We start from the raw sequence: 27,719 nt of genomic DNA on the forward strand, positions 1-27,719 counted from the left end.
GATTAACATATTCCAGTGAGCTGTCATATTTGTCAATACTGAAGCTGCTTTATTTATACTCAGAAGATGGTAACACGGTGCAATCGACATATGACCATTCCTTGTTAAAACCAGCCACTTTTCCAATGTGCCCAATCCCCACTCCCAGCCCACTGTTCTAACTAAATCTTGAGCAAAGTGTCTTAATTGTAGATATGCAAAAAAGTCCTTATTGGATAGGTCAAATTCCGTTTTTAATGTCTGAAATGTTTTAATACATTTCCTTTCTTTATCTATAATTTGAATTACCTTTGATAGTCCAGCAGTGTGCCATTTTCTAAAAACTTCCGAGTCCAAACCTGCTTGAAAAGTAGGGTTACCCATTACGGGTAAAATGTAAGAAACTCTATTATTAATTGACAGAAAAGACGCTATTTTATGCCAGGCTTTGAGTGGATTAAGGATGGTTTTGAACCTTTTAATTTCTGCTGGAATTTCTTTAGGTTCTAAGTGTATTAACGCAGCTAGAGAATACGGATAACAGACACTAGATTCAAGATCATTATTCAATACATAATTATTAGATGAAATCCAATCTACTACGTTTTGAGCTAGAAAGGAGAGATTATAAAACCTTATGTCAGGTAAGGCAAGACCTCCACTTTCTCTTGGTGTCGAAAGTTTCATGAGAGAAATTTTTGACCTTTTATTTTGCCACAGGAATTGAATAAGAGAGGTGTTAATCGATCAAATGTCCTTTCCTAAGAGAATTATTGGTGTATTTTGAAGTATATACAGTAGTTTTGGGAGGAGGGCCATCTTAAAAAGAGCTATCCTTCCGGAGAGTGATAAAGGGAGTTTTTGCCAAATCAAAAGCTTTTCCTTAATCATTTTTATTACCGGGGGGATATTCAAAGCATATAGATCTGAGGTTCTTGTCGGGATGTGAATCCCTAAGTATTTAAAGGAGTCTGTAACTTGATGAAAAGGGGTTTTCAATATGGAAGTATTATTTTTCCTTAGCCAGAGTATCTCTGATTTGGCCATGTTTACTTTATATCCAGAGAATGACCCAAATTGTTCCAGTATCTGGAAAAGTTTTGGCAGATTCAATTTAGTATTTGCCAAGTAAAGCAGCAGGTTGTCAGCATATAAGCCAATTTTTATTTCAGTACTACGGATTTTTATACCGTCCAAGAGATGACGAATTTTAATTGCTAGGGGCTCAATAGAGATATTAAATAAAAGCGGGGAGAGAGGACACCCCTGCCTTGTCCCTCTACCTAAAAAGATAGAAGAGGAGATGGTGTTATTTACTATCAGTTTCGTTGAAGGCTGTTTATACAGATTCCCAATAAATTCAAGAAAATTACCCCCGATACCAAACTGCCTTAGTGATGTTTTAATATGTTCGTAGTATATTGAATCAAAGGCTTTTTCGGCATCGATGGAAATAATGGCAAGGTCAGGTGTGTGTCCCCCCCCGACCCCCATTTTAGACATAGCCTCAAAGTATTCTGTCACTAGCAGTGCTTCTCTAATTTTTGCAGCTGAGTTACGATTGTTTAAAAAACCTGCTTGATGCGTATGTATAATTTCTGACAGAATCCCTTGAAGCCTGGATGCTAGAATCGCAGTAAGAATTTTGTAATCAGAATTTAGCAGAGCAATTGGTCTATAAGATTCTTTACAATAAGGATCCTTTCCACCCTTTAATATCAATGTTGTATATGAACTAGAGAATAGAGGGGGAATCAAGTTGCCCTTTGCAAAAAAACTGTTAAAAAGAATAGAGAGATGTGAGGTGGCTTCACTAGACAAGATCTTATAGAATTCGTTGGGTAGGCCATCTGGGCCTGCTGCTTTATTTAAGGAAAGTTCAGATATTATTTTCTCTATTTCTTCAGTGGAGATGGGAGCATTTAAACTGTTAGACATTTCTAGTGTAATTGTAAGATGTTTGATATCCCTCCAGAAATCCAAGGATTTCTGTGAGTCACTTGTTTTAAATGAATACAATTCCTGATAGTATTCGTAGAATGTATTTAAGATGTCATCCGGTTTCGAGATCTGTCGCCCTCTGTCATGCAATTTATCTATTACAAGTTGTTTTTTCTCATTTTTAATTAATTTGGCCAACATCTTGCCCGATTTATTCCCATATCTGTGTAATTTAGCCTCTATTCTTAATTCTCTTTGTGTTTCCTGTAACAATACAAAGGTATCCCTCTCGTTTTTTGCCCTAACATATTTTGCCCATTTCAATGGTGTTTTATCAAGCAAATACTGGTTGTAAGTGTTGGTCAGATATTGACATGTCTCTCTTTCTCTAAATCTGATTTTCTTTTGTAGGGCAATATTGTACGACAATATTTCCCCTCTCATTAATGCCTTTGCAGTCTCCCAAAATAATTCAGGACGGTCCAAAAATTCCTTATTAAAATGTGCATATTCCTTATATTTGTTTACAAGCCAATTCTTAAATTTTATCTCTGACATCAGATAATAAGGAAAGAAAAAACGCGATGAGACAGGGCGTGAATGTGAGAGCTGAAACTCAAGCACAATTGGTGCATGATCTGAGAGGAGGATTGGTCTGATTATCTGATTTTACCCCGTTCATTAACATGCGTTCATCAATTAAAAATATGTCAATTCTAGAGAGTGTTTTATGCGCCTTTGAGAGACACGTGAAACTCTGGATAGAAGGATTTTGATGTCTCCAAACATCTCGCAATGCTAGATTTTGCGTAATTCTTTTAAACATTTTACATTCTAGGTTGTCTTTTTTTTGTTTCAGCTGTTTAGCATCTCGTCTTAGTCTATCGATTGGGCTTTGCGGAGCCATGTTGAAATCTCCGCCCAAAACCAGACACCCTTCTGTGTACGCTAAAAGTTTAGACTGAAGAGAGATCCAAAAATTTGAATCAAATGTATTAGGACCATATGTATTGCATAGCGTATACATCTTCTGAGAGATCTTGAGCTTCAACATGACATATCTCCCCTCTGGATCAGCTTCAAAGTGTATCACTTCTGTGTTGATTTTTTTCCCAATTAATATTGCTACCCCTCTTTTTCTTTTAGTACTAGGTGCAAAATATATTTCTTTTACCCAGGCCGTCTTAAGTTTTAAAGATTCTTCTGCAGATAAGTGAGTTTCTTGTCAGTCTGAATTTTTTGAAGCCGAGTGAGAATTGCCTTTCTCTTGATAGTAGATATGCCACCCACATTCCATGACACTATTTTACATTCACTAAGTGTATTCATTTATATGTAAGAGGATAAAGGGCGAGAGGGGAGAGAGAAAAAAGGAGAAAAAAAAAAAAACCCACCATGGATAATTGCCCTGTAAAAATGAGCCCTCTCCGCACCGAAAGAAATTAGACGCTGAACCCTATGTCTAAACAAAAATCCTTCTACCTTGAGAAAAAAACAGAAAACCCACATATTGTGCCATATCTGAGACCTTGCTATTTAAACCTGTTGTCATCGAACCGGGGAGTTCAATGTTTTGTAGAGGCTCTCAGCTAAGTGAGCCTCCTCAAAGAAATGAACTGTATCATTAACTTTAACCTTTAATTTGTAAGGGAATATTATGGTTGCTTGATATCCTTTTTGTATAAACTTGGTACAAATAGGAGCAAGTTCCCTTCTTTTTGCTGCGGTGTCCGCTGAAAAATCCTGACACATAAGGATTGTAATGCCTCCAACTTTGACTGGTTGTTGTTTACGATAGTGCTGAAATAAAGTGACTTTGTCTTGGAAATTTAACAGTTTGGCTATAACAGGTCTAGGCTTAGTTCTAACTTTGTCCTCTGGACGTAAAGAGCCTAGTCTGTGCGCTCTCTCCACAGGTATAGGATATAGGGTAGATGGCAATTTTAGAATTTTAGGCAGAATTTCTGATACAAAATTAACAAGGATTATCATATTGTTGTTCTTCTGGGAGCCCTATGATTCTTACATTATTTCTCCTAGAGCGGTTTTCTAGGTCCTCTAGCCTGTTTTGTATTTTTTGTAAGTTAGTATTCACAGCTTCTAAGTTGGAACTGTGCGCTATTGTTAGGTCCTCCAGGTCCGAGAGTCTCTGCTCGGCTTCCTGCAACCTATTGGAGAATTGGCGGACTTCTTGTGTTAGGGAGCAAAAGTCTTGTTTAATTTCAGCTCTAAGAGCTTCAAATTTGGGAGAGAGCGCGTCAGATATGCTAGCGACAAGACTATGTATGTTAGTAAATTCTTGTATCGCTGACATATTTAATGCAGCTGAATGTGTGTCCATGACTGTCTCTTGATTGCCTTTCGTTTTCCTATCTCTCTGCCTCGCTGCCATGGCCGGAGAAGGAGTCTTGGGTGAGACGTGAAGAAATTTGTCCATGTGCCAGTAAGTGAAAAATTACGAGCGAAAAAGAGGAGTGAATAAGCCGGAATTACGTGAAAATTAGTGCTTAATAAGTGATTATGTGTTTAATTTGAGAGCAAGAGGATGCCCTTGCATAAGCCAGTGAGGATAGGTATGTGTAAGTGACGGTCAAGTGAGGGAGGGAGAAAAAAAAACAAAAAAAAAAACCCTGAGGCCCTGTGCCGAGGGGAAGAAAAAGGGGGTGAGAAGACTAGTGATATAAGTGAAGAAGTCCAACCATGGATGCGAGAACTGGAGGATAGTTATAAATATGAGACTATGTCAAAACGATTTACCAGAACTAGTGGTGATCGCCTTTCTTAAGAATCACAGTGTCAGTGACTGCGTCACAATATATCAAAAAGACATTACTTAGTAAACCTAGCAAGGATAACCTAATTAATCTAATTTGAGTAAATCTCAAGTATTTTGTGGAAAAGAGGGGGATAAACCCTAGAACATACAGAACTCCAGCTTCTTTATACTATTTTCTAACCCTAAGGGGTAGTCCCCTCAGTAGATATAAATTGCTCAATATATTTTCAAGGATACAGGAGTATCCTCTGTACTTATGTTTATTAGAGAACCATAGATAGGAAAAAATGTCAGCTTTTTTGTTCTATTAGAAAGCGACCAGGTATGTATATATATAGCCCTTGTTAACAAAACATATATGCAGGGAAAATTTACATTTAGAAGTGAAAAGGATGAACAATACAATGCTTTTCAAAATACAATTATCTTTTTTTCTTTAACTTCTTTCTCAGATCTAACCAGTTAGTCAACCAAATTTCCTCAATACAAATAGGGATATTAACAGAAAAAAAGAAAGAAAGGTTTCAGACAATATCAATCTTCTTCCCTGGCAGCACACAGTATTGCAGAGATTGGCCTATTATCTATATAAGAAGATACAAATAATAACAATGTCTCTTTGTTTCCTTCTGTGTTCGCTGTGTTCTTTTCCTACTGTTTGTGCAGCCAGAGAGATAAATCTTTAACTAATACATTGTATTGCCCCAAGTTATATTGTTTTCCCTTCCCTTCACTTCCCATTTTTTTTTTTTTCCTCCTTCCCCTCCTTCCAGCCAAGTCTAAGTCTTAATTCAAATAATATTCTTAAGTGTATAACCCAGGAAAAAGTTGTCAAGGTAGTCCATATAGAAGTAGTTTTTCCCAGCTCTTGTAAAATTTCTTAATTATAAGAATATATGTTCTTTCTTTCTTCCTTCCTTCCAGAGAGTGCCAATTTATACCCAATGTCCAATCTTACTGAGAAGGCAAATCTTTGCTGCTTATTTCTGAAAAGTTATAACATTTTTCTTCTCTGTTCCTTCCTCTCCTCTCCCTCCCTCAACCCCTCTCTGTAATATTTCCTGATTCCTTTATTTATATTAGGCAGTTCAGACTAGATTAAATCTCCTGAAGGTTACTCTACGGTATATATGCTTCATGAAGCTTTATTGTAGGAGACCTTTCATAGCAGCTCTTAATTATGAAAAAGTCTAAATGACTCACCTCCTTCTCTTGTTCTCTGCCTGCCACTGGATGCCGTTGTAGAATCCCCTGCAGAGGACCCGCGCCAGCCCCGGTAAGGAACACAGCCTTTCCAGTTACCGTCTCTCACGACCCGTAGTCTCGATCTGATCCTCCAGTGTGGCCCGCAATACCTCCGTCTCCTCTCACACAAGCAGCAGTGTACAGGAGAGAACAGGGGGTAGAAATCCCCAGAAAGACAAGCAGAGCCCACACCGCGTCTCTCCGCAGCCACATCAGTTCCAAGGCAGCACCCGCCCCCTCTCACGCAGCACCGGTGGGAGAGGGGGTAGAGTCGGCAGCGGGCAGAGCCGAAAAAGAAGACACGGCAGGATACTCCCCACCTTCCAAGCAGCACCGGTGGGGAAGGGGGGGAGGAGGGAAAAACCTCAGACAATCTTCAGGCGGCGTTCCAGGATCAGGACTCTGCAGGGGGAGAGGTAAGCCTTACCCGGCTCTTACGTTACAGGTATTCCAATCAGATGAAGAGGAGGGGGGTTGAGGATTACAGCACAAGTCTCCTGAAAGTAAAGGGAGGAAGAGAGGAAAAAAACCAAGGAGCTGGTATCTATCCCGGCATGTAATGTTAGCCTTTCCAACCTCTCAGGTGACTGTAATGGTGGGGGTATGCTCAGCACGGCTTGATAGTATACATATGGTGCTCAACTCCTCTCACGCAACACAGGTGGGAGAGGAGTGAGAGATAAATGCAGGTTTTCTGTGGGAGCAGTCTCAGAGTATTATTGTAGAAGCAACAAAGGTAGAAAAAAAAAAAAAAAAAACTTTTTTCAAGTTATTATGCCATGACAGTGGGTTGTTTTTCCACTGCCCAGGTTCCGATAGCGGTGTAAAAGGCTGTCCAATAAGCTAGCCCAGTATCCAGGCTCGGCGCGGGAGAACTCCACCAGCTGCAGTAGGACTAGAGTGCAGAATGCTCAACACCTGCGTTAAGCTCCTCCTCCGGAACCCAGCAGAGCATACCAGAGCATGCAATTTTAAGCAACTTTCTAATTTACTCCTATTATCAATTTTTCTTCGTTCTCTAGCTATATTTATTTGAAAAAAAGGGCATCTAAGCCAAGGAGCCAGCCAATTTTTGGTTCGAAACCCGGACAGCATTAACACCTCCAATCAGCAAGCACAACCCAGGTTGTGAACCAAAAATGGGCCGGCTTCTAATCTTACATTCTTCCTTTTCAAATAAAAATAGCAAGAGAATGAAGAAAAATTGATAATATGAGTAATATGAGTAAATTAGAAAGTAGCTTAAAATGACATGCTCTATCTGAATCATGAAAGATAAAATTTGGGTTTAGCGTCCCTTTAAGCAACTCATCTGCTTCAAAATAAAAAAGTGGCATGTGATAAATTGTATTAGATTTCCTACACTTCCTTGTATTCATTCATTACCAAATGAAATATCTTGACCCTTTTAAGAACAAAAGTATTTTATTACAACATATTTAAATCTGTATTTGACTTCTAAAAAAAGAGAAAACAAGTGTCACACAGTAAACAAAACCTGAACAAGTAAAACTGCTTCTTCAGACTTTTGAAAACTTCGTCTTCTTATTTCTGTCAAACTTTTTCTTCATATTTTTATGTACTTTATTTTTCTTTGTTTTATTATCGAATGTTTCCCCAGCAAATGACTTCTTCTGGTGTGGTTTTGTTTGCTTTAAATTATTCAACTTTTCCTTAAAGCTTTTATTTTTATTTGGGTTCTTCCCTGAAGTTTCTGATGCAGCACGTTTCACTCGAACTTTTCGCCCCAGCAGCTCAGAATTGTTTAGTTTCAGCGCAAGTTGGACTGAATGTATATCCTAGGAAATACACAAAAAATACATTACGTGGTTGTAAATGAGAAATTGTTAAAACATATGAAGGAATGGGAAAGGTTAGAAAGAAAAAAAATAAACACTTCAGTCTAATTTTTTTTTCCTCTATAGGAATTCCATTTATTTTGTTCTTTTGGTATCCCTGGTTGAAAAGACAGGTATCAGAAAACAGTATGGGAATAGTACTAGAGAGCGCAGGAAGGTACACCAAACTCCTAAAAATACCTATGAGTCCCCAACTAGGTAGCAGAAATGAACATATGAGTGAAAAGTAGATAGGAGCGCTAAAAGCTAAAGGTGATAAAGGTGATAAATTGTATTAATGTGAGACTTATTAGAGAAAATAAACAAGGTAGATGAATGTCTAAAGAGATATAAATTTATTCACATTAGGTGATATAAAAATGTAAAAACGGACGTCTCCGTAAATAAAAACAATTTCTACAATTAAGTTGCCATCACTTGATATATGACTAGACTTGCAATTTAAAGTTCATGATACAGCAAAGATAGTCCAAATCCACACTTAACTTTTCAATCGGGAGTTGGTTTGCTAGAAAGACAGGGGCTTACCCAGACGAGTGCGCAATCAGCCTTCTCCGTGACCAGTTGTACGGCCGTAATGACGTCACTATTGAGGGCGCTGTCCTGAAAATGCTTTCTGATTGGTGTAAATCCGATGTTAGTAAATTGCACTGTTTCTTGGCTTCTTTTGTTACAGTGCAGCGTTCAGACAAAGAGAAAAATCCTGCACTTAGTGCCAAATAGCACGCAGGATACCCAATCCAAGAATGTAATATAAAGTAGTGTCCAGAAATGAACCGTTACAGGTTTAGTGGCAGATTGGAAATGGCTAACAGTGTTAGCAGTATTGTACACTTCCAGATGAAGCAAAGTAGCTTTTGTTTAGTTGCAGTCCATCCCAAATCCAAGAATGTAGTAAGAATAATGTCCAGAAATGACCCGTTAAGGTCTAGTGGCAGGATAGGAAATGGCTAACAGTGTTAGCAATGTTGCTCACTTTAAATGGCAAGTAATATTCTAGGTTTAGTTGCAGTGCATCAACGCGTTTCTCCCTTTGCAGGGCTTTTTCAAGATGACTGGTCTGCAACAGGTGTATCTTCTTTTAAAGGTGTTGCTTGCTTCCCATAGGTCAAATTCCACCTGGGAGATTGAAGCTAGGGCGGTCTTTGGTTTTAAGGTAGTCCTATTTTTAAGGTAGTATTGGCAACACTAAACTAAGGCAACTCATATATAAAAATATATATACATACAATTTTAGGGTGTTTTGCAATTGATATTCACACTCCCTCAAAAGGGTTTCTTAATTAAAAGCAAGATCTTTATATATAGAACATGGAAAATAATAATAGAACGAAAAGAGAAAGAAAATAAGGAAAAAAAGAAGAAAAGAAGAAAAAAAGAGAAAAAAAGAAAAAGAGGGATAAAAGGGGAGAATCAGAAGTATCAGTAAAGCCTGCTAAATGATATAGTGTCATGCTTATTTGTGCAGACTAATTATTAGTCAAATAGAAAAGGTGAAATGTCTAACTCAGAGTTCAGACCGGCAGGGAACAAGGTGTTATATTTATAAATCAATTCTGCTTCTTTGATTTTTAGAGCTTTCTCTATATTACCTCCCCTCCAGTTTTGTTTCACCTGTATTATTCCCCAATAGCTCAAATCTTTGGTATTCCCTTTGTGTATTGCCTTGAAGTGCTTATATAAGTTGGTGTCTACCATGCCTTTCTCAATGCATAATAAATGCTCCCTGATCCTATCTCTGATCATTCGTTTGGTCTCCCCGAAATATATCAGATTACATGTGCACCTCAAAATGTAAATTACTCCCTTTGTGGTACATCTAATACAGTCCTTAATCGTAATTTCTTTATTTGATTTTGGGATATGTATTATTCTTCTCTTATCACTATGCTTGCAGGCCTTGCAAGAATAGCAGGGAAAAAAACCTGATATTGTCCCTCCTTGTAGATCTTTCTGTGTAAGGATCGTTTTTTTTGTTGTTCTTGTACGTGTGCTAGATGCAAGTAGTGTTTTGAAATTTCTAGTTTTTCTAAAAATCAGTCTTGGTTTCTGTGGGAGTGAGTCTCCAACTATAGGGTCAGCTTTTAATATGGGCCAGTGTTTATTGAGAATTTTTCGCATGATTCTATGATCTTCATTGTATTCAGTTATGAATGGGATATTAATTATTTCAGAGTCATTTTTGGTGGGTTTTTGTTTATATGAGAGGAGGCTTTTTCTGTCTGTGTTTCTTGCTCTTACCACAGCTTTATCTATGACCTCATCATCATAGCCTCTATCTTTGAATTTCTCAATCAGGGTTTCTATTTGGTTATCAAAGTCTGAGATTCTGGAGCAGTTCTTCCTTACTCTTAGGCTTTGGCCCACTGGAATGTTATCTATCCATTGCTGGAGGTGACAGCTTTGTGAATGGATAAAGTTGTTACAGTTTACTTCTTTGAAATGTGTCTTAGTTTCTAAATTGCTGTTTATTACCATTATTTCTAAATCTAGAAAGACTACCCTATCTTTACTGTATCTCAGGCATAGGGTCGCTCTCCTCTAACCTCTCACAATATGTGGACACATTCCTACAAAAATATGTAAGGGGTTTGGACTCATATCTGAGAGACTCCACTCAGGTACTTAACATCTTAGAACAAGTCAATTGGGAAGATAACTTTATTCTAGTGACTGGAGATATTACGTCCCTATACACGGTAATTGATCACGAGAAAGGAGTCACAGCAATCAAACAATATCTAGATAGAGACGTGGAACTAAAATCAGAACAAAAAGAATTTCTGTTAAAAAGTATTTCATTTATTTTAAAAAACAATTACTTCATGTACAACAACAAATTTTATTTACAAATAGAAGGTACGGCTATGGGCACGAGGTTCGCACCAAGTTACGCCAACTTATTCGTTGGTAACTGGGAAGAGTCCTTCTTCCAGTTGGGTGACTATGGTGCGAACCTCGTGCTCTATAGACGTTACATAGATGACGTATTATTAATATGGAAGGGGTCCGAATCTGAGCTGTTAAAACTATTTTCTGATATAAATTTGAATGACAAAGGGCTTAACTTTACATTTAACCACAGTAAAGATAGGGTAGTCTTTCTAGATTTAGAAATAATGGTAATAAACAGCAATTTAGAAACTAAGACACATTTCAAAGAAGTAAACTGTAACAACTTTATCCATTCACAAAGCTGTCACCTCCAGCAATGGATAGATAACATTCCAGTGGGCCAAAGCCTAAGAGTAAGGAAGAACTGCTCCAGAATCTCAGACTTTGATAACCAAATAGAAACCCTGATTGAGAAATTCAAAGATAGAGGCTATGATGATGAGGTCATAGATAAAGCTGTGGTAAGAGCAAGAAACACAGACAGAAAAAGCCTCCTCTCATATAAACAAAAACCCACCAAAAATGACTCTGAAATAATTAATATCCCATTCATAACTGAATACAATGAAGATCATAGAATCATGCGAAAAATTCTCAATAAACACTGGCCCATATTAAAAGCTGACCCTATAGTTGGAGACTCACTCCCACAGAAACCAAGACTGATTTTTAGAAAAACTAGAAATTTCAAAACACTACTTGCATCTAGCACACGTACAAGAACAACAAAAAAAACGATCCTTACACAGAAAGATCTACAAGGAGGGACAATATCAGGTTTTTTTCCCTGCTATTCTTGCAAGGCCTGCAAGCATAGTGATAAGAGAAGAATAATACATATCCCAAAATCAAATAAAGAAATTACGATTAAGGACTGTATTAGATGTACCACAAAGGGAGTAATTTACATTTTGAGGTGCACATGTAATCTGATATATTTCGGGGAGACCAAACGAATGATCAGAGATAGGATCAGGGAGCATTTATTATGCATTGAGAAAGGCATGGTAGACACCAACTTATATAAGCACTTCAAGGCAATACACAAAGGGAATACCAAAGATTTGAGCTATTGGGGAATAATACAGGTGAAACAAAACTGGAGGGGAGGTAATATAGAGAAAGCTCTAAAAATCAAAGAAGCAGAATTGATTTATAAATATAACACCTTGTTCCCTGCCGGTCTGAACTCTGAGTTAGACATTTCACCTTTTCTATTTGACTAATAATTAGTCTGCACAAATAAGCATGACACTATATCATTTAGCAGGCTTTACTGATACTTCTGATTCTCCCCTTTTATCCCTCTTTTTCTTTTTTTCTCTTTTTTTCTTCTTTTCTTCTTTTTTTCCTTATTTTCTTTCTCTTTTCGTTCTATTATTATTTTCCATGTTCTATATATAAAGATCTTGCTTTTAATTAAGAAACCCTTTTGAGGGAGTGTGAATATCAATTGCAAAACACCCTAAAATTGTATGTATATATATTTTTATATATGAGTTGCCTTAGTTTAGTGTTGCCAATACTACCTTAAAAATAGGACTACCTTAAAACCAAAGACCGCCCTAGCTTCAATCTCCCAGGTGGAATTTGACCTATGGGAAGCAAGCAACACCTTTAAAAGAAGATACACCTGTTGCAGACCAGTCATCTTGAAAAAGCCCTGCAAAGGGAGAAACGCGTTGATGCACTGCAACTAAACCTAGAATATTACTTGCCATTTAAAGTGAGCAACATTGCTAACACTGTTAGCCATTTCCTATCCTGCCACTAGACCTTAACGGGTCATTTCTGGACATTATTCTTACTACATTCTTGGATTTGGGATGGACTGCAACTAAACAAAAGCTACTTTGCTTCATCTGGAAGTGTACAATACTGCTAACACTGTTAGCCATTTCCAATCTGCCACTAAACCTGTAACGGTTCATGTCTGGACACTACTTTATATTACATTCTTGGATTGGGTATCCTGCGTGCTATTTGGCACTAAGTGCAGGATTTTTCTCTTTGTCTGAACGCTGCACTGTAACAAAAGAAGCCAAGAAACAGTGCAATTTACTAACATCGGATTTACACCAATCAGAAAGCATTTTCAGGACAGCGCCCTCAATAGTGACGTCATTACGGCCGTACAACTGGTCACGGAGAAGGCTGATTGCGCACTCGTCTGGGTAAGCCCCTGTCTTTCTAGCAAACCAACTCCCGATTGAAAAGTTAAGTGTGGATTTGGACTATCTTTGCTGTATCATGAACTTTAAATTGCAAGTCTAGTCATATATCAAGTGATGGCAACTTAATTGTAGAAATTGTTTTTATTTACGGAGACGTCCGTTTTTACATTTTTATATCACCTAATGTGAATAAATTTATATCTCTTTAGACATTCATCTACCTTGTTTATTTTCTCTAATAAGTCTCACATTAATACAATTTATCACCTTTATCACCTTTAGCTTTTAGCGCTCCTATCAGAAAACAGCAAGTCCTTAATCCAGCACACAACGGCCCCCTTTTGAAAAGACAGGTATACAGATTTAGGAGCAAGTGTCTGGAGCACTATGTGATAGCAGTGTTGGAGTTATGTACAAACACGATTGTTAAAAGCATAGCTGCAAAACTACAACCACTTCGTTTTTCGTATAGTGCATGTTCCTGAGAATTCCTAGAAACTTTTGGTAATGAATGTAAATGGCAATATTGTTTAATTTATTTATTTAACACTATATGTTTCATGTCCCTTTAGGAAGCACACAAACAAACAAAAAAAACATGGAAACAAGTATATTCTAAATATCCAGAGCCTTGATAAAAACATCCAGCATTAGAACAAACTGAATACCACTCAGTTGACATGTTTGAAGTCAGCTGTGAAATGATAGACTACTAAAGATTATAGTTTGCATCATCTATATTTCTAAATGTTCCCTAAAGGGAAATACACTCAAAAATGTTAACTTTGGAACTAAACTCTGTTTAGTACTTTCATAGCTATAAAATTATATTTAAAAGGGATAGGAAACTTCTTATTTTCAAATGTGCTTCGTTTTCTTGGTATCCCCCCTTGTTTAAAAACAATACACACATATTCTACACTAGTGGGAGATAGCTGCTGATTGGTACCTGCACACAGTTGTCTCTTGTGATTGGCTAACTAGATGTGTTCATCTAGCTGTCAGTAGTGCAATGCTGTTCCTTCAGCAAAGAATAACAAGAGAATGAAGCAAATTTGATAATAGAAGTAAACTGGAACGTTGTTTGAAATTGTATGTGCTATCCAAATCATGAAAGAAAATGTTGGCGTTTCCTGTCCCTTTAAGTCTTGGAAATACATTGTATTGTTCCTGCAGTAATTGTAAGTAACATTATTACAAAAAAAAAAAAACCTTTGAATTTATTAGGAAAACAAATCAAATAGCTTCAGAAAATGTCAGTGATAAGAAACATTGTAAATAACTTTAATACAGTAATTTGGCTATTAACTTGGCAACAAAAATGCAAGCCATGCATAGCACAGACTTCCCAACATGTTCTCACAGATTTCAAAAGGGAACTCTGGCCCTAGGAGTTGTGGTAATTAGTCAAACTGTCCGTTTTCGTGATGCTAGAATGGTTTCCCTTCTTCAGCATGAGTAACTTTCTCATGCTGCCCCAGTACCTGACAGTTTCTTACTGCTCGATCCCCCGCCACCCTACCTGTAAGTAGTAAATAACCTCAGAAAACAATTCAGAAGGTTACAATGAGCTTATCTTGCCTATATTCCTTCTTTTGATAATTTGGGGCACTAGCTTTAACTTCAAATGGAGACATACATACATACATGTCCGGAGAGCAAAAGTTACTAGTCCCCTCAGTGTTAAAGGGACACTGATAGAGCATGCAATTTTAAGCAACTTTCAAATTTACTCCTATTATGTTTTCTTCGTTCTCTTGCTATCTTTATTTGAAGAAGAAAAAGGCATCTAAGCTGAGCCAGCAAATTTTTGGTTTAGACCATGGACAGCACTTGTTTATTGGTGCTCATCTGTTGCAATTTGAATGTTAAACATTAACGAAAGCAAAACTATATATTACAAAAATTATTTTCACAATCTGTGCTATAATATATATATATATATATATATATATATATATATATATATATATATATATATATATATATATATATATATATATATATATATACACACATACATACACATTTTAAATTAACGGTGTAAAGATTTTTTTGAAATATATAATACCAATTGTGCTTCCTTTAATATTTAACATTCAAATTGTCCCAATTCCAATGCAATCACAACCTTTTATCTATCCCTAAATTGATATTTTGTAAAACGGATAACAAGGGATGATAAACTAAAAAAATAGCAGGAAATGCAGGTTTGTGCACATTTGATACTCGAGATTCAAATTTTCACAGGCCAATAAGAAAAAAACACCACAGCCTGATGGACAAATGGTAAAAATGTGTTTTAAAGGCATTTAAAACTAATTAAACTGGCTCATCTATGTAATTTTGTTGGTTTTTATATAGCAAATCATTTCAATGATACACTCCTTGAAAACATCAGTGGAATGTGTGGTTCTTTTTTTTTTTTCTCCTTTGGCCAATAAAAGGCTGCTTTATGTTGAGAACTGAGACTAACCAGTATGTGATAAACACAGATTATCTCAAGGTATCTACCGTATGCACACCAGGCCCACAGCCTCTCTGGTTCGAGGGAGAAAAAGCAAAGCACCTCAAGGTAAATTACAGTAATTGTTAGTAAAATTAACAGATTTTTTATAAAGTTGATAAATTCTGAAAACTAGCTTGATGTGAAAACAGACACAAATAGTTATATTTCCATACATTTTACATTGTTTTCCGTGGATTTTAATTTTTTTTTATTTAACGGTTATACCTGAAACAAAACAAAGCAGAATCCTTTCCCAATCCCACTGTCTTTGTCTCGAACAATACGAACTGATTCTACTTTTCCACATTCAGAGAAGTGTTTTCGTACACTTTCTTCATCAATATCTGAAAATAAGAAAACAAGTGAACAATTAGTGTTTGAAATATATTATTAAAGATAACAATCTATGGCAACCACTGATTTTTTTATTTATTTTTGTAAAAAAGGGGAGCTTTTAACTGCAGGGGTAAACTTAAAGAGAAATATAAATAAATCCCTTTTGTGAACTAGGACAGGAGTCAGGTCATTGCAAACAAATAGTTTTAAAAGGACATGCAACATAATGATCTTCTTTCAAAATTCAGATATAATGTTCAATTTAAAAAAAACACACTTATAAAACACAATATACTTTAATTATTTATGTTCTCCCCTTTTCCTGTAATTCCATTCTGAAATTGTGAGCTTTTCAGTTCCTGTTAGAAATGGAAGTGCAGAACACTGTTATATTCCACACAGCCATTGGCTGCACACTCTAGTGACTTATTTATAACTGTCCCTAATTGGCCACAGCAGAGAAGGTAACCTAATTTACAATATGGCAGCTTTTACACATATTTTGTCACTATGTCACTACTTAAACAGATAATGATACTTTAATAAAAAAATACAGACATGTTATTCTCAGACTAATCTTTTCTTTGAATGAATAATTTTATCTAGCTTTTATTTCATGTTTAATATCCATGTAAGTACACTCAAAAGTGTGCACTATATAGCAGTACTTTTGCAAGAATTATTTTAATAATGTATACATTGTGCAAACACTGTTGTCATCTAGTGCTCATGTGAACTCTTCCTACCTAGGTATTCTGTTCATTAAAGAATACTGTAAGATCAAAGTAAATTGGATTTGAAGAAAAAAAAAATAATTGTAAGCTCTATCTGAGAAAAAGGTTCATGTCCCTGTGGTCTCCCTTTAATGTAAACCACACTTTATGGCAAACTGTCTACATGTGAAACTAATACATAATGTGGAGAAGGGGAGGAAAAAAATATCCCATCTTACCATAAGGCAGGTTTCCAACGAATGCAGATCTTTTGTTATCATGCTTGAAATAAAATGAAATAAATCAATACATAGCGGTATCTTTATTGTGGGAGTTAAAGTACAAGATACTTAGAAAGAGCTTACAGAATTGCTTTTCGTTGCCAAGTCCACTCTGATGTGAAACCCATTGCCTACCACATCTCCGTTTCTGGGAAAACAAATTTAAGAATTACAATACATGCTTTCAGATTGATTCTTTTCACATCAGATGCTCACATAAAAAACATAGAGTAAGACAAGCATACTGTTTAATTTTGCATAAAATCCCAGGCCTTCTCATTTTATCTGCCCATGTGACATGTATCCCACAATTTGACTGCTCCATATAGTCGTGAAATTGGGGAAGTGCTTGCTCCTCTTCGCTTTAATTTTTGTTTAAAGGATTACTTTCTGTTATAATTTTTAAGCTAAAGAACTAACATATTAAAGTTAATAAACATTAATTAAAACCTACTGACCTATATTTTCTCCAAAACGAAGTTTCATAACGTTCTAAAAGTTATATCTTTTATTCGCCGATGATGTCACGTTATCCTGCCCACTATTTTCAGCACTGAGTGTTCAAAATACTTAAACCAATAACTTTGTGTTTAAAGCGCCATTTTGAAACCTAGGTATTGTAAACGGATTGGTACAGAGCAAAGGATACCCACAGAGTGGGTTTGGAAAACAATTAAATTTGCAGACAAGATTTCTGATATACGGTAGAGATATGTTAATGAAATGCTATTGATAAAAAGCGTATTTGGGGTAGTTAGTTAGTAACAGGCATAGAAAATATTTACTTACAGTGGCCCTTTAAGGGATATGAAAACCAAAATTTTTGGTTCAGTACCCTGGGTAGCGCTTGCTGATTGGTGGCAACATTTAGCCACCAATTTGCAAGAGCTACCCAGGTGCCGAATCAAAAATGGCTCGCCTTCTAAGCTTACATTTCTGCTTTTTCAAATAAAGATACCAAGAGAACGAAGAAAATTTAATAATAGGAGTAAATTAGAAAGTTGCTTAAAACTGCATGCTCTATCTGAATCATAAAAGAAAAAATAATGTGGGTTTCATATCCCTTTAACAATAGGTAACAGTTCACCTCTTGCTTAAAGGGCCATGAAACCCAATGTTTTTTCTTTCATGATTCAAATGCAGTAACATTTTAAACAACTTTGCAATTTGCGTCTTATGAAATGTGATCATTCACTTGGTATCCTTTGCTGAAACAGCAACAGTGCACGACTGAGAGCTAGCTGAATACATCTAGTGAGACAATCACATATATGTGGTCACCAATCATTAGCTAGCTCCCACTAGTGTAGGATAGGTACATATTCTTTTTTAACAAAGGATACCAAAAGAACAAAGTCAATTTGAAAAATAGAAGTACATTTTAAAATGTCTTTAAATTAAATGTTCTATCTAACTCATGCAAGTTTAAATGTTGGCTTTCCTATCCATTAAAAAAGAACTGCTCTTTCTAAAATATGTTCATATAACTAAACATTTTTTTCTGTAATTTCACTATGAAATGTGTAGTGCTTTCACTCCCCTCAGAATATGAAATGCAGAACCCTGTGCACAGTGATTGGTTAATATGTACAGGAGCTTATTTATATCTTGTCTATTTTCGTGCATAACTGCAAATTAATTAAAATGTATGATGCATAAAAAAACAGATTTTCATTGATTTTAATCTCCCTTTAAAGTTATATACAACCCCAAAAAAAAATTTTAAAAAAAGATTTCAATTTACTTTGTTCCTATGGTATTTTTTTTTTATTGAAATGATACCTAGGTAGGCATCTGGAGCACTACATGACAGGAAATAGTGCTGCCATCTAGTGCTCTTGTAAATGGATAACATTCTTGCAAAGCTGTGGCACTATTGTGCTCCAGACACGTGTATGCCTGCTTTTTAACTAAAGATACCAAGAGAACAAAGAAAAAATGATAATAAAAGTAAATTAGAAAGTTGTTTAAAATTGTATGTTTTATCTAAATCACACAAAAAAATGTCTGGGTTTGATGTCCCTTTAAATATCATTGCTAATGTTTGGTCACCAACACTGCAACTGAAAACAAAATTTATGCTTACCTGATAAATTTATTTCTCTTGTGGTGTATCCAGTCCACGAATTCATCCATTACTTGTGGGATATTCTCCTTCCCAACAGGAAGCTGCAAGAGGACACCCACAGCAGAGCTGTCTATATAGCTCCTCCCCTAACTGCCACCCCCAGTCATTCGACCGAAGACAAGCAAGAGAAAGGAGAAACTATAGGGTGCAGTGGTGACTGTAGTTTAAAAATAAAAAACACCTGCCATAAAATGACAGGGCGGGCCATGGACTGGATACACCACAAGAGAAATAAATTTATTAGGTAAGCATAAATTTTGTTTTCTCTTGTAAGGTGTATCCAGTCCACGGATTCATCCATTACTTGTGGGATACCAATACCAAAGCTATAGGACACGAATGAAGGGAGGGACAAGGCAGGCGCTTAAACGGAAGGCACCACTGCCTGTAAGACCTTTCTCCCAAAAATAGCCTCCGAAGAAGCAAAAGTATCAAATTTGTAGAATTTAGAAAAAGTATGAAGCGAAGACCAAGTCGCCGCCTTACAAATCTGTTCAACAGAAGCCTCATTCTTAAAAGCCCATGTGGAAGCTACTGCTCTAGTGGAATGAGCTGTAATTCTTTCAGGAGGCTGCTGGCCAGCAGTCTCATAAGCTAAGCGGATTATGCTTCTTAGCCAAAAAGAAAGAGAAGTTGCCGAAGCCTTTTGGCCTCTCCTCTGTCCAGAGTAGACCACAAACAAAGCAGATGTTTGACAAAAATCCTTCGTAGCTTGTAAATAAAATTTTAAAGCACGAACCACATCAAGATTGTGTAATAGACGTTCCTTCTTTGAAGAAGGATTAGGACATAGTGAAAGAACAACAATCTCCTGATTGATATTTTTATTAGATACCACCTTAGGAAGAAAACCAGGTTTGGTACGTAACACTACCTTATCTGCATGGAAAATGAGATAAGGGGAATCACATTGTAAAGCAGATAACTCCGAAACTCTTCGAGCCGAGGAGATAGCTACTAAAAACAGAACTTTACAAGATAAAAGTTTAATATCTATGGAATGCAAAGGTTCAAACGGAACCCCTTGCAGAACCTTAAAGGGACAGTCTACACCCTATTATAAGTGTTACTCACCTGTTGAAACACATGAAACTAGTGTTCTTAATTGGTTACATTTTACACCTTCTTGAAAGCTGTACCTGTTTTCTTGTAAAACGTTTCTTTTCTAAACTGCCTAAAATGGCTGTCAAGCTCCGCCCCCTCTTGTGTCTAAGTTAGGCTATCTTTATTGTTAGTCAATTACCATCGACTCGCAAATAAGTTCTCTTGAACGCGCATACTGATTTGCGCATGCGTAGTTAATACCTAGGAGTGTTGCTGCCTATGCAGTCCGTGTTTATTTTACTTTGTTATATTCGTTCCGGTTGATTTCTTTATTTTGTCATATTTATTCTACAGCTTATTTTGTATTGCGGTATGTTAATTTTATGTTGAAGAAATCCTTCCCCATTTTCTTTTTGAACAATCCTTTTTTCTTCTCCCTGTATATTTCTCTCTTTCTTGGTCTCTTCCATCCTGAACCGGTCTTTCCCTTCCCAACCCGCAATCACTTTTAGACCTGCCTCCCTAACACTTATCTCACACACAGCTGCAGCTTCAAATATTAAAAAAAAACTCTTTCAAGGAATAGTAAAGTACAATTTACACTGTATCACCACAGATGCTCTTTTCGTCAAGCATGTCATTAAAAAAATGATAGCAACATTCTTAATACATCAAAGAAAAGAAAAAATATAACAATACTAAAATATTTAAATCATTATAAATAATTAATATTTTTAGATCTATTTATTCAAAAAAATCTAAAAAAGTATTAATTGACGAAGTAGGTCTCTTTATTTGAATAATTGTTTAATACTACGTGTGACTGCAAAAAGAGATTTGTTTTTACTGTGTGAGGATAACGTTGATTGAAAACTGTGACATCACTGACATCTATAGTATATTTTTTTAGAACATATCAGGAGAGATTATGTGGTTATGATGATGCAGTAGGTACCTGGATGCAGGATGATAAGGAGGTTGAATGTATAACAAAAAGATATGTGAGCATTTGCTTGTATTAGTAGAATGGGTCGTGTGAGGATGTAAGATCTTTGATTATGGCAATGGGATATGTAAGAATACTGCAGATGTTTGCAGTAGCTGAAGAGGATATTAGATTATTTTACAAACACTAGTATTTGGTGAGTAGAATATGTTACGATGCTGCAGACAATTGTGTTAGTGGATGGTAAGATGCTGCAGACCCTTGCATTAGGGAAAGGGGATATGTGATTATCCTGCAGACTGTTGCATTATTTGAACAGGATATATTAGAATGGTGCTGGAATCTACATAATAATGATCATGTAGGGATGATAAAAGCCTAATAGAGAGTGGTTTAGTAGAATGCTTCAGAAATGAACATTGTGAAGGATCCTTGAGGACATTTCTATGGAAATTATAAGATGGATATCACTGATGATCGAAAGTGGACAGTTGTGTGAATGTGTAGAATATGACTAAATAATAAGACTTTGTTAATATCTAAAAATGTATATACTATTAAATAATAGATTGATTTTTATCAGATAAAAGGGATGGTGATCCAGGTGTGTTATAGAATAAATGTTAGAAGATTATATATTCATATTGACGAATTAGAAATAAAAATGTCTGTGTGTAAAGTGGATTATGTAAAAAGACATATCTTTGTATGATTTTGCATTTATTATGATTATTAAGTTATTCGTAGTGAGATTGAAAATACAATTAGAATAGTGAGTAGCTAAAGAAAACGTAAGATAAATTGTGTGAGGACTCCACAAGAGGTCATGTAGTACTATTATTATAAAATTTAGATTTGGTATGAAAAAAATTAAAATTGCAGTAAATGTGGTATTTGTAATTACTTCATTGTGCAAAGTCTAAAAGAAAAGTAAGTTATGAGCATAATACAAGATAGGCATGCATGATTTAAATGGTCTATATTGTTACAAATTACACTTAAATGCTCACACAGGTAATAAGTCAATTCATACACACACAATAAAATAAACGCAATCAAATTAATAAATAAACAAATACATACATACTTACATATTCACACACAAAGCACACAAATACTGATGCACATACACATAAAATAAATAACCTTTAAACTATACAAAGTAACTCTGTAAAGGATGCATGTTTTAAAATAGTTACACAAGGTAATCTTAAATGTGTTCTTTTTGAAGATAATTTAAAAACAAAATGTATTTTGTTAATGGTGATTATTAGGTATCATATGAGCAAAATAAATATGCTTTTCTTATTGAGTAACAACAATTCTATAATTTATTTTTCATGTGTGATATGTTTATGATTAAAATATTTGAATTATAGGCTCCACCTCCACTAGAAGATGAAATATATACATTTATATTTATAAACATGATAATTACAACCAGTGATCGAATTACATTGGAAAATTATTTGAGGGAGGAAAGTAAAACTAATTCTGAAGACTGCGGGTAAAAGATGAACCGTCTGTAAGAGAGATCATGTCTGGACACTAGCAGCATTTCCTATCCAGTCAGGGGTCATCTTAAATAGTTTATTGCTAAGGATAGAGCTGGGAGAGGCAAGGTAATAAAATAGGAACACTAGTAGCGTTTTTCCATGCAGTTTCAGAAAATCAGATAGTGGGAGGAAGTTGTTACGGCCAGACAAACAATAGTGTAGGATCAAAAGCTTCTCATAAAACTGGGAAACTAACGAAGTATTGGCAATTTCAGATAGAGCAGCCTTCCTCCGCTGGTTGCTTCTTTAAACTACTCTATGCCAGCAGATGTTATTAACCCCAAAGCTTCCAAAATAGATGTAATGTACTGACAAGAAATAAAGTGCAGTATTCTGTTGGAGTATTTGGTGTGGAGGGATAGCAAATGTGTTAAAGAAGTGCACAGCTCCTCTCCATCTCCTCTCCTCTTCAAGAGTAATACCAAGATAACTTTCCGGCAATATCTTAATCAAGACCTGCACTTGCAGGGCAAGCATCAAAATCCAACAGATGGTGCGCACAGGACATGGGGAGAATATTTGAAATAAGTATATTTTAAAATAGATATTGTTAATGGTGTGAGTCAAAAAATAGAATTGTTTTACAGATAATCATCCGGTTGCATATCTTATAAAAATCATGAAAATATATGAGTAAGATTATTAATTTAATGCAATACATAAAAAAAATCATATGGAAACCTCCTAATATGAACAATAATTTGAAACAGTTAAGTTAAATGTTACTATGTATACTAAAAAGATACAAGATTCAGTACAATATTATACTAAAATACATCACTTTTATTAAATAAATAAATGAATTATTGCCAATATATTATACATATAGAAGTATTTTAAAAACAGTGTTGCACAAGAAATAAAACAAAGGCAAAAAAAAAAAGAGAACAGCTAATGCTGAAAAAAACCCCAAATAAAATATAGTGACTTCAAAAAATAAAGAACGGTCCGTCTTCTATTACAGTCCGCTGCTTTAAAGGCTACAATAAACAAAATGAGCATGCGCTGTAACAGACAACAGCATTAAAAAAATCAGACGTGCACTATTATACTGGTCACATAAGACAGCCACAATACGGACAAGAATGAATCAGGGGGCGGAGCTTGACGGCCATTTTAGGCCGTTAAGAAAAGAAATGTTTTACAAGAATACAGGTACAGCTTTCAAGCAGCTGTAGCATGGCCCCAACTAAGAATGCTAGTTTTGTGTGTTTCAATAGGTGAGTAAGATTTAAATAGGGTGTAGACTGTCCCTTTAAGAACTAAATTTAAACTCCATGGCGGAGCAACAGGTTTAAACACAGGCTTGATTCTAACTAAAGCTTGACAAAACGCCTGAACGTCTGGAATATCAGCCAGACGCTTGTGCAAAAGAATAGACAGCGCAGAAATCTGTCCCTTTAAGGAACTAGCTGACAATCCCTTCTCCAATCCTTCTTGGAGAAAAGATAATATCCTAGGAATCCTGACCTTACTCCATGAGTAACCCTTGGATTCACATCAATGAAGATATCTATGATAAACAAAAGTAAGGAAAATAATTCAAAGGAGGGTAGCCTCTGGTGCGGCGTGCTCCGCAGTGCAATTTGTAACCTGCAGTGATTAAGTTTGCAGCTCGCATATACACAGTGCTCTCATAACAAGTCTTGAGCACTGGTTTCTGAGGAGTAAGGTCCCGTCTGTTTTCCTTCCCAAACAGGTTCCAATCACTATTAGCCCACCGCTATATCTAGGTAAGTCCCAAGAGGTGTGTGACAGGAAAACTGTACAATGTTCAAGGCTAAGCAAGCACGTACCTCCGATCCATGTGACCCCCACCAGGAATCGTCCTGTGTGTACCGATTACCGCCGTATGGCTAGTATCTCCGTCCGTGGCTGGGTACTGTGCAGCTCCCAAGCAACCTCCGTAGTCGGTGCGGTATGTAGCTCCTCCTCTCCAGGTGTCTCTGACAACAAGCTAGCTTTGCGGTCTGGATATTGCGCTCACCCCACACCTGTGCTCACTCAAGGACGGCCATGCATAGCAAGTAAAAAAGAATGCGAGGAGCACAGGTATAAGTGTGTAACCAAAAAAAATATGTTTATTAAACATGCGCAAATGAGTGAATTAACACACAAAGCGGTACGTCTATAACGAACCAAAAAACAAACAGTGTGAGGGGGGGTAATGAGGTAAGGCAATCTGCTGAAACGCGTATACCTGTCTATTTGCAGTCTGTAAAATACAGCAGATTTTTCTCTGTTCAGTCTTAACCCCGGGGTGGTTATATATATTTTTTTCCCCCCTCACACTGTTTGTTTTTTGGTTCGTTATAGACTGTTACGGTACCAACAGTGTACCAAGGGTTAGTACCAGGGAACAATGTCCTGCATACAGAATCAGCACTTCACAACCTTGATCAGTTTCCCTGCAAACATAAGACCAAGCTCCACATTTCAGGTTTAAAACAGACTGACTACTTTATTTGAAGGCAGCACACAGATTTATACACCCTGGCTTCAGGTTACAAAGGGCATTGGTTTAACAGTAAAGCAAACATATGAACAATGCATCAAACCTCTAACAATTGTCTATTCACAGGTAAAACAGATTAACATATTAAGTTAATTAACTAGGGAAGAACGTTTACTCAGACAATCTGATGTTGGGCAGTCTAGTTAACATAATCACACAAGGACACAATCAGTTTACCCAGACAGACTCCTGAGACACAATCAGATCTGAAACATACATAGAATACATCTTATTACTGAATATAGGAACAGTTCTTATTAGCTATAAAGTCTTTTATGCCCACTTGGCTTATAGAGTCACAATTGCTCCCACAAGGGGCACTCACACCCTGTACCCATCCTGTATTTATGGATACAGGGTGACATAGACATAAGACAGAGTTATGAAAGTACATGGGGTGTCCAACATATAACATTCCATATTTCCATGCAGTCTCTGGGTATCCTTAAGCCCATGTACCTCCAGCCCAAAGAATGTTCCATAACAGGCCCTCCAATGTACAGTGGCGAGATTGGTTTTGTCACATCTCTCCCCTTTTCCAAACAGACTAACAGGGTATCTGACCTCCTGCCGGTCAGTGCCCTGGTTAGTCCAGCAACCCACCCATAAAACACAATTAGTAGTACAGCCCACCCACAATAAATGGTTACTACACCTGAGTACGGGGAAAACTTGTCCATGTCCAGGTGCCTCACCACAGCTGTGTGGGGGACTGGTACGCTGAATTGGTGGGTTGCGAGGTGGGCAGAGACCAGCTGTACTCTGCCCGGGTGCCAGCACTACCATGGAAGTAGCCTGGTGGGAGCCTGGTTGCTGGAGGGGGAGACCGACTGTCTCCCCTTTGGATACATAGCTGTGCTGCTGGAGGGGGAGACCAATCGTCTCCCCTTTGGCTAAACAGCCGTGTTGCTGGGGGACAGGACCAACGCAGCCTGCCGCTGGGGAATGGAGTCTGGGCTCCCAAAGTCAGGCTCTGCAAAGGACTCCCATAACAAGCCAGGACCATCAAACTCCTCTCCCTCTGGTTTGTCATGCTCGGCTGTCCAAGGTATATACTGTGCCATATACCACCAGAGCGCCTGGTAGGCATGTCAGTTTGCTGGGACAATCCATCTGGATTCCCGTTATGAGAGAGAATTCCTGTCCATGCAAACAAGGGTTCAAATTCCTCAGTGCCCAGACCAGGGCCAAACAGTCCTTCAAAATCCCATCAGCTTCTTTACGAGTTTTCTGTACCTGCTCTTTATAGGTATCCACAATCCCTTCATACTGACATAGGGTGCCCTTGAGTTGCTGCACCTCACTATGAGCCAGCGTCAGCTTCTCCTCAAGTGTCGCTAAGTTTGTCTTTAAGGTTTCATGTCCCACTCTCAAGCTGGTGTTTTCTGCAGTCTGTCGGTGCAGCTTGTCTAGCAGAGATTCACGTTCTAAACGTGCTTTTTCCTCTGCGCTCCTCTTCTCCTTCATCAGCGCATTGTAACGGGACCTCCACATATCAATAGCGGATAGAGATTTACTGAGCTCAGCGTCCTGGGGCTTAACAGCAGGTGGGTCAGTCTCTGCTGCATGGATCTGGGCACGGGTAGTCACAGAGTTAACATCAGCGGGACCCATAGGAGCGTAGGCAGAAACAAGGGGGGCCAAGTCATTTCCAAGAAGAACATCAGCAGGTAAGTCCTTCTTGACCCCCACATTCACAGGTCTAGCGCCCACTCCCCAATCCAAATGTACCCTGGCAACAGGTAGGCTGAACACATCGCCCCCTGCTACCCTCACAGCCACAGTGTCTCCAGTGTACTGTTTCTCAGACACCAAGTTCTTTTGAAGCAAGGTCATGGTAGCACCAGTATCCCGTAGACCACTGACCTTCTTCCCATTCACTTTAACCAGTTGCCGGTTATTCCGGTGGGCAGCTTGCACAAGGTCTGCCTCATGTAGGATGCTCCAGCATTCTTGCGCCTCTACGTAGCGGGCCGCAGGCTGAGGATTACGTGGGATTCCGCCGGCGGGTCTTCTCCAGGACTGCGCTTGGTTCGCTGCGTTTAGGGGACACTCTGGTCTTTTGTGCCCTAGTTGCTTACATCTAAAGCACCGAATAGGTTGTGAGTAGCCCCGCAAATTGAACAGGGCTCTCTGAGGGTAGTTCGTGGCCGGAGGCCGTGTGGTATAGCGGTGCGCCGGGGTTTGGTAACTGGCAGCTGCTGGGGTGACTGGGGGTCTGTACTCCACTCTAGCAGGGGGCTTAGTGGTAGCAGTGTCCAGTTTGCGGGCATCCGTATACTCATCTGCCAAGCGAGCCGCTTCCTGCAGGGGGGAGGGTTTACGGTCCCGAACCCACTCTCGAACTCCTGCGGGTAACTTGTCGAAGCAATGTTCCAACAGGAATAGCTGCAGCACCTCTTCCCCAGATATGGCTTGGCACCCCGCTATCCAGTGAGCTGCTGTGCGGTGCACCTTACATGCCCACTCAAGGTAGGAATCTCCAGCTAATTTAACAGTGTCTCTGAACCGCCTCCGGTATGCCTCCGGTGTAACCGCATACCTGGAGAGCAGAGCCTCTTTTACAGTATTATAATCCCTGACTTCCTCATCTGGAATGGCCCGAAAAGCCTCTCTGGCCCGGCCGGATAATTTTCCAGATAATATTGTGACCCAGTCCTCTGCGGGTACCTTGTGTAGTGCACATTGCCTCTCAAAATCCGCAAGGTACCCATCAATCTCTCCTTCTGTTTCCAGGAAGTTTTTAAAAGCTGCAAAATTTACTTTTCTCTTTTCCATCTTAGTCAGTATTGTAATAATCCCCCTCTTCCTGAGGTTACTGG

General features: G+C 37.6%; 2 protein-coding genes across 2 annotated transcripts in view; both read right to left on the bottom strand.

Moving 5' to 3' along the window:
• LOC128656872 (DNA-dependent metalloprotease SPRTN-like) overlaps window positions 1-27,719 on the bottom strand; it is a 218,297-nt gene that overhangs the window by 102,441 nt on the left and 88,137 nt on the right. The gene's annotated exons all lie outside the window — the stretch shown is intronic.
• The window catches only part of RBM34 (RNA binding motif protein 34), a 50,330-nt gene continuing 29,958 nt past the window's right edge, over window positions 7,348-27,719 (bottom strand). Inside the window, exons 8-11 of the mRNA XM_053711036.1 lie at window positions 16,793-16,856; window positions 16,667-16,709; window positions 15,604-15,722; window positions 7,348-7,740 (exon numbers count right to left, since the gene is read on the bottom strand). Of these exons, the coding sequence (XP_053567011.1) occupies window positions 7,462-7,740; window positions 15,604-15,722; window positions 16,667-16,709; window positions 16,793-16,856 (505 nt within the window). The 3' untranslated portion in view covers window positions 7,348-7,461. The remainder of the gene's footprint in view (window positions 7,741-15,603; window positions 15,723-16,666; window positions 16,710-16,792; window positions 16,857-27,719) is intronic.

The sequence above is a fragment of the Bombina bombina genome, chromosome 4 (genome assembly GCF_027579735.1).
Source record: "Bombina bombina isolate aBomBom1 chromosome 4, aBomBom1.pri, whole genome shotgun sequence".
In the NCBI taxonomy this organism is placed as follows: domain Eukaryota; kingdom Metazoa; phylum Chordata; class Amphibia; order Anura; family Bombinatoridae; genus Bombina; species Bombina bombina.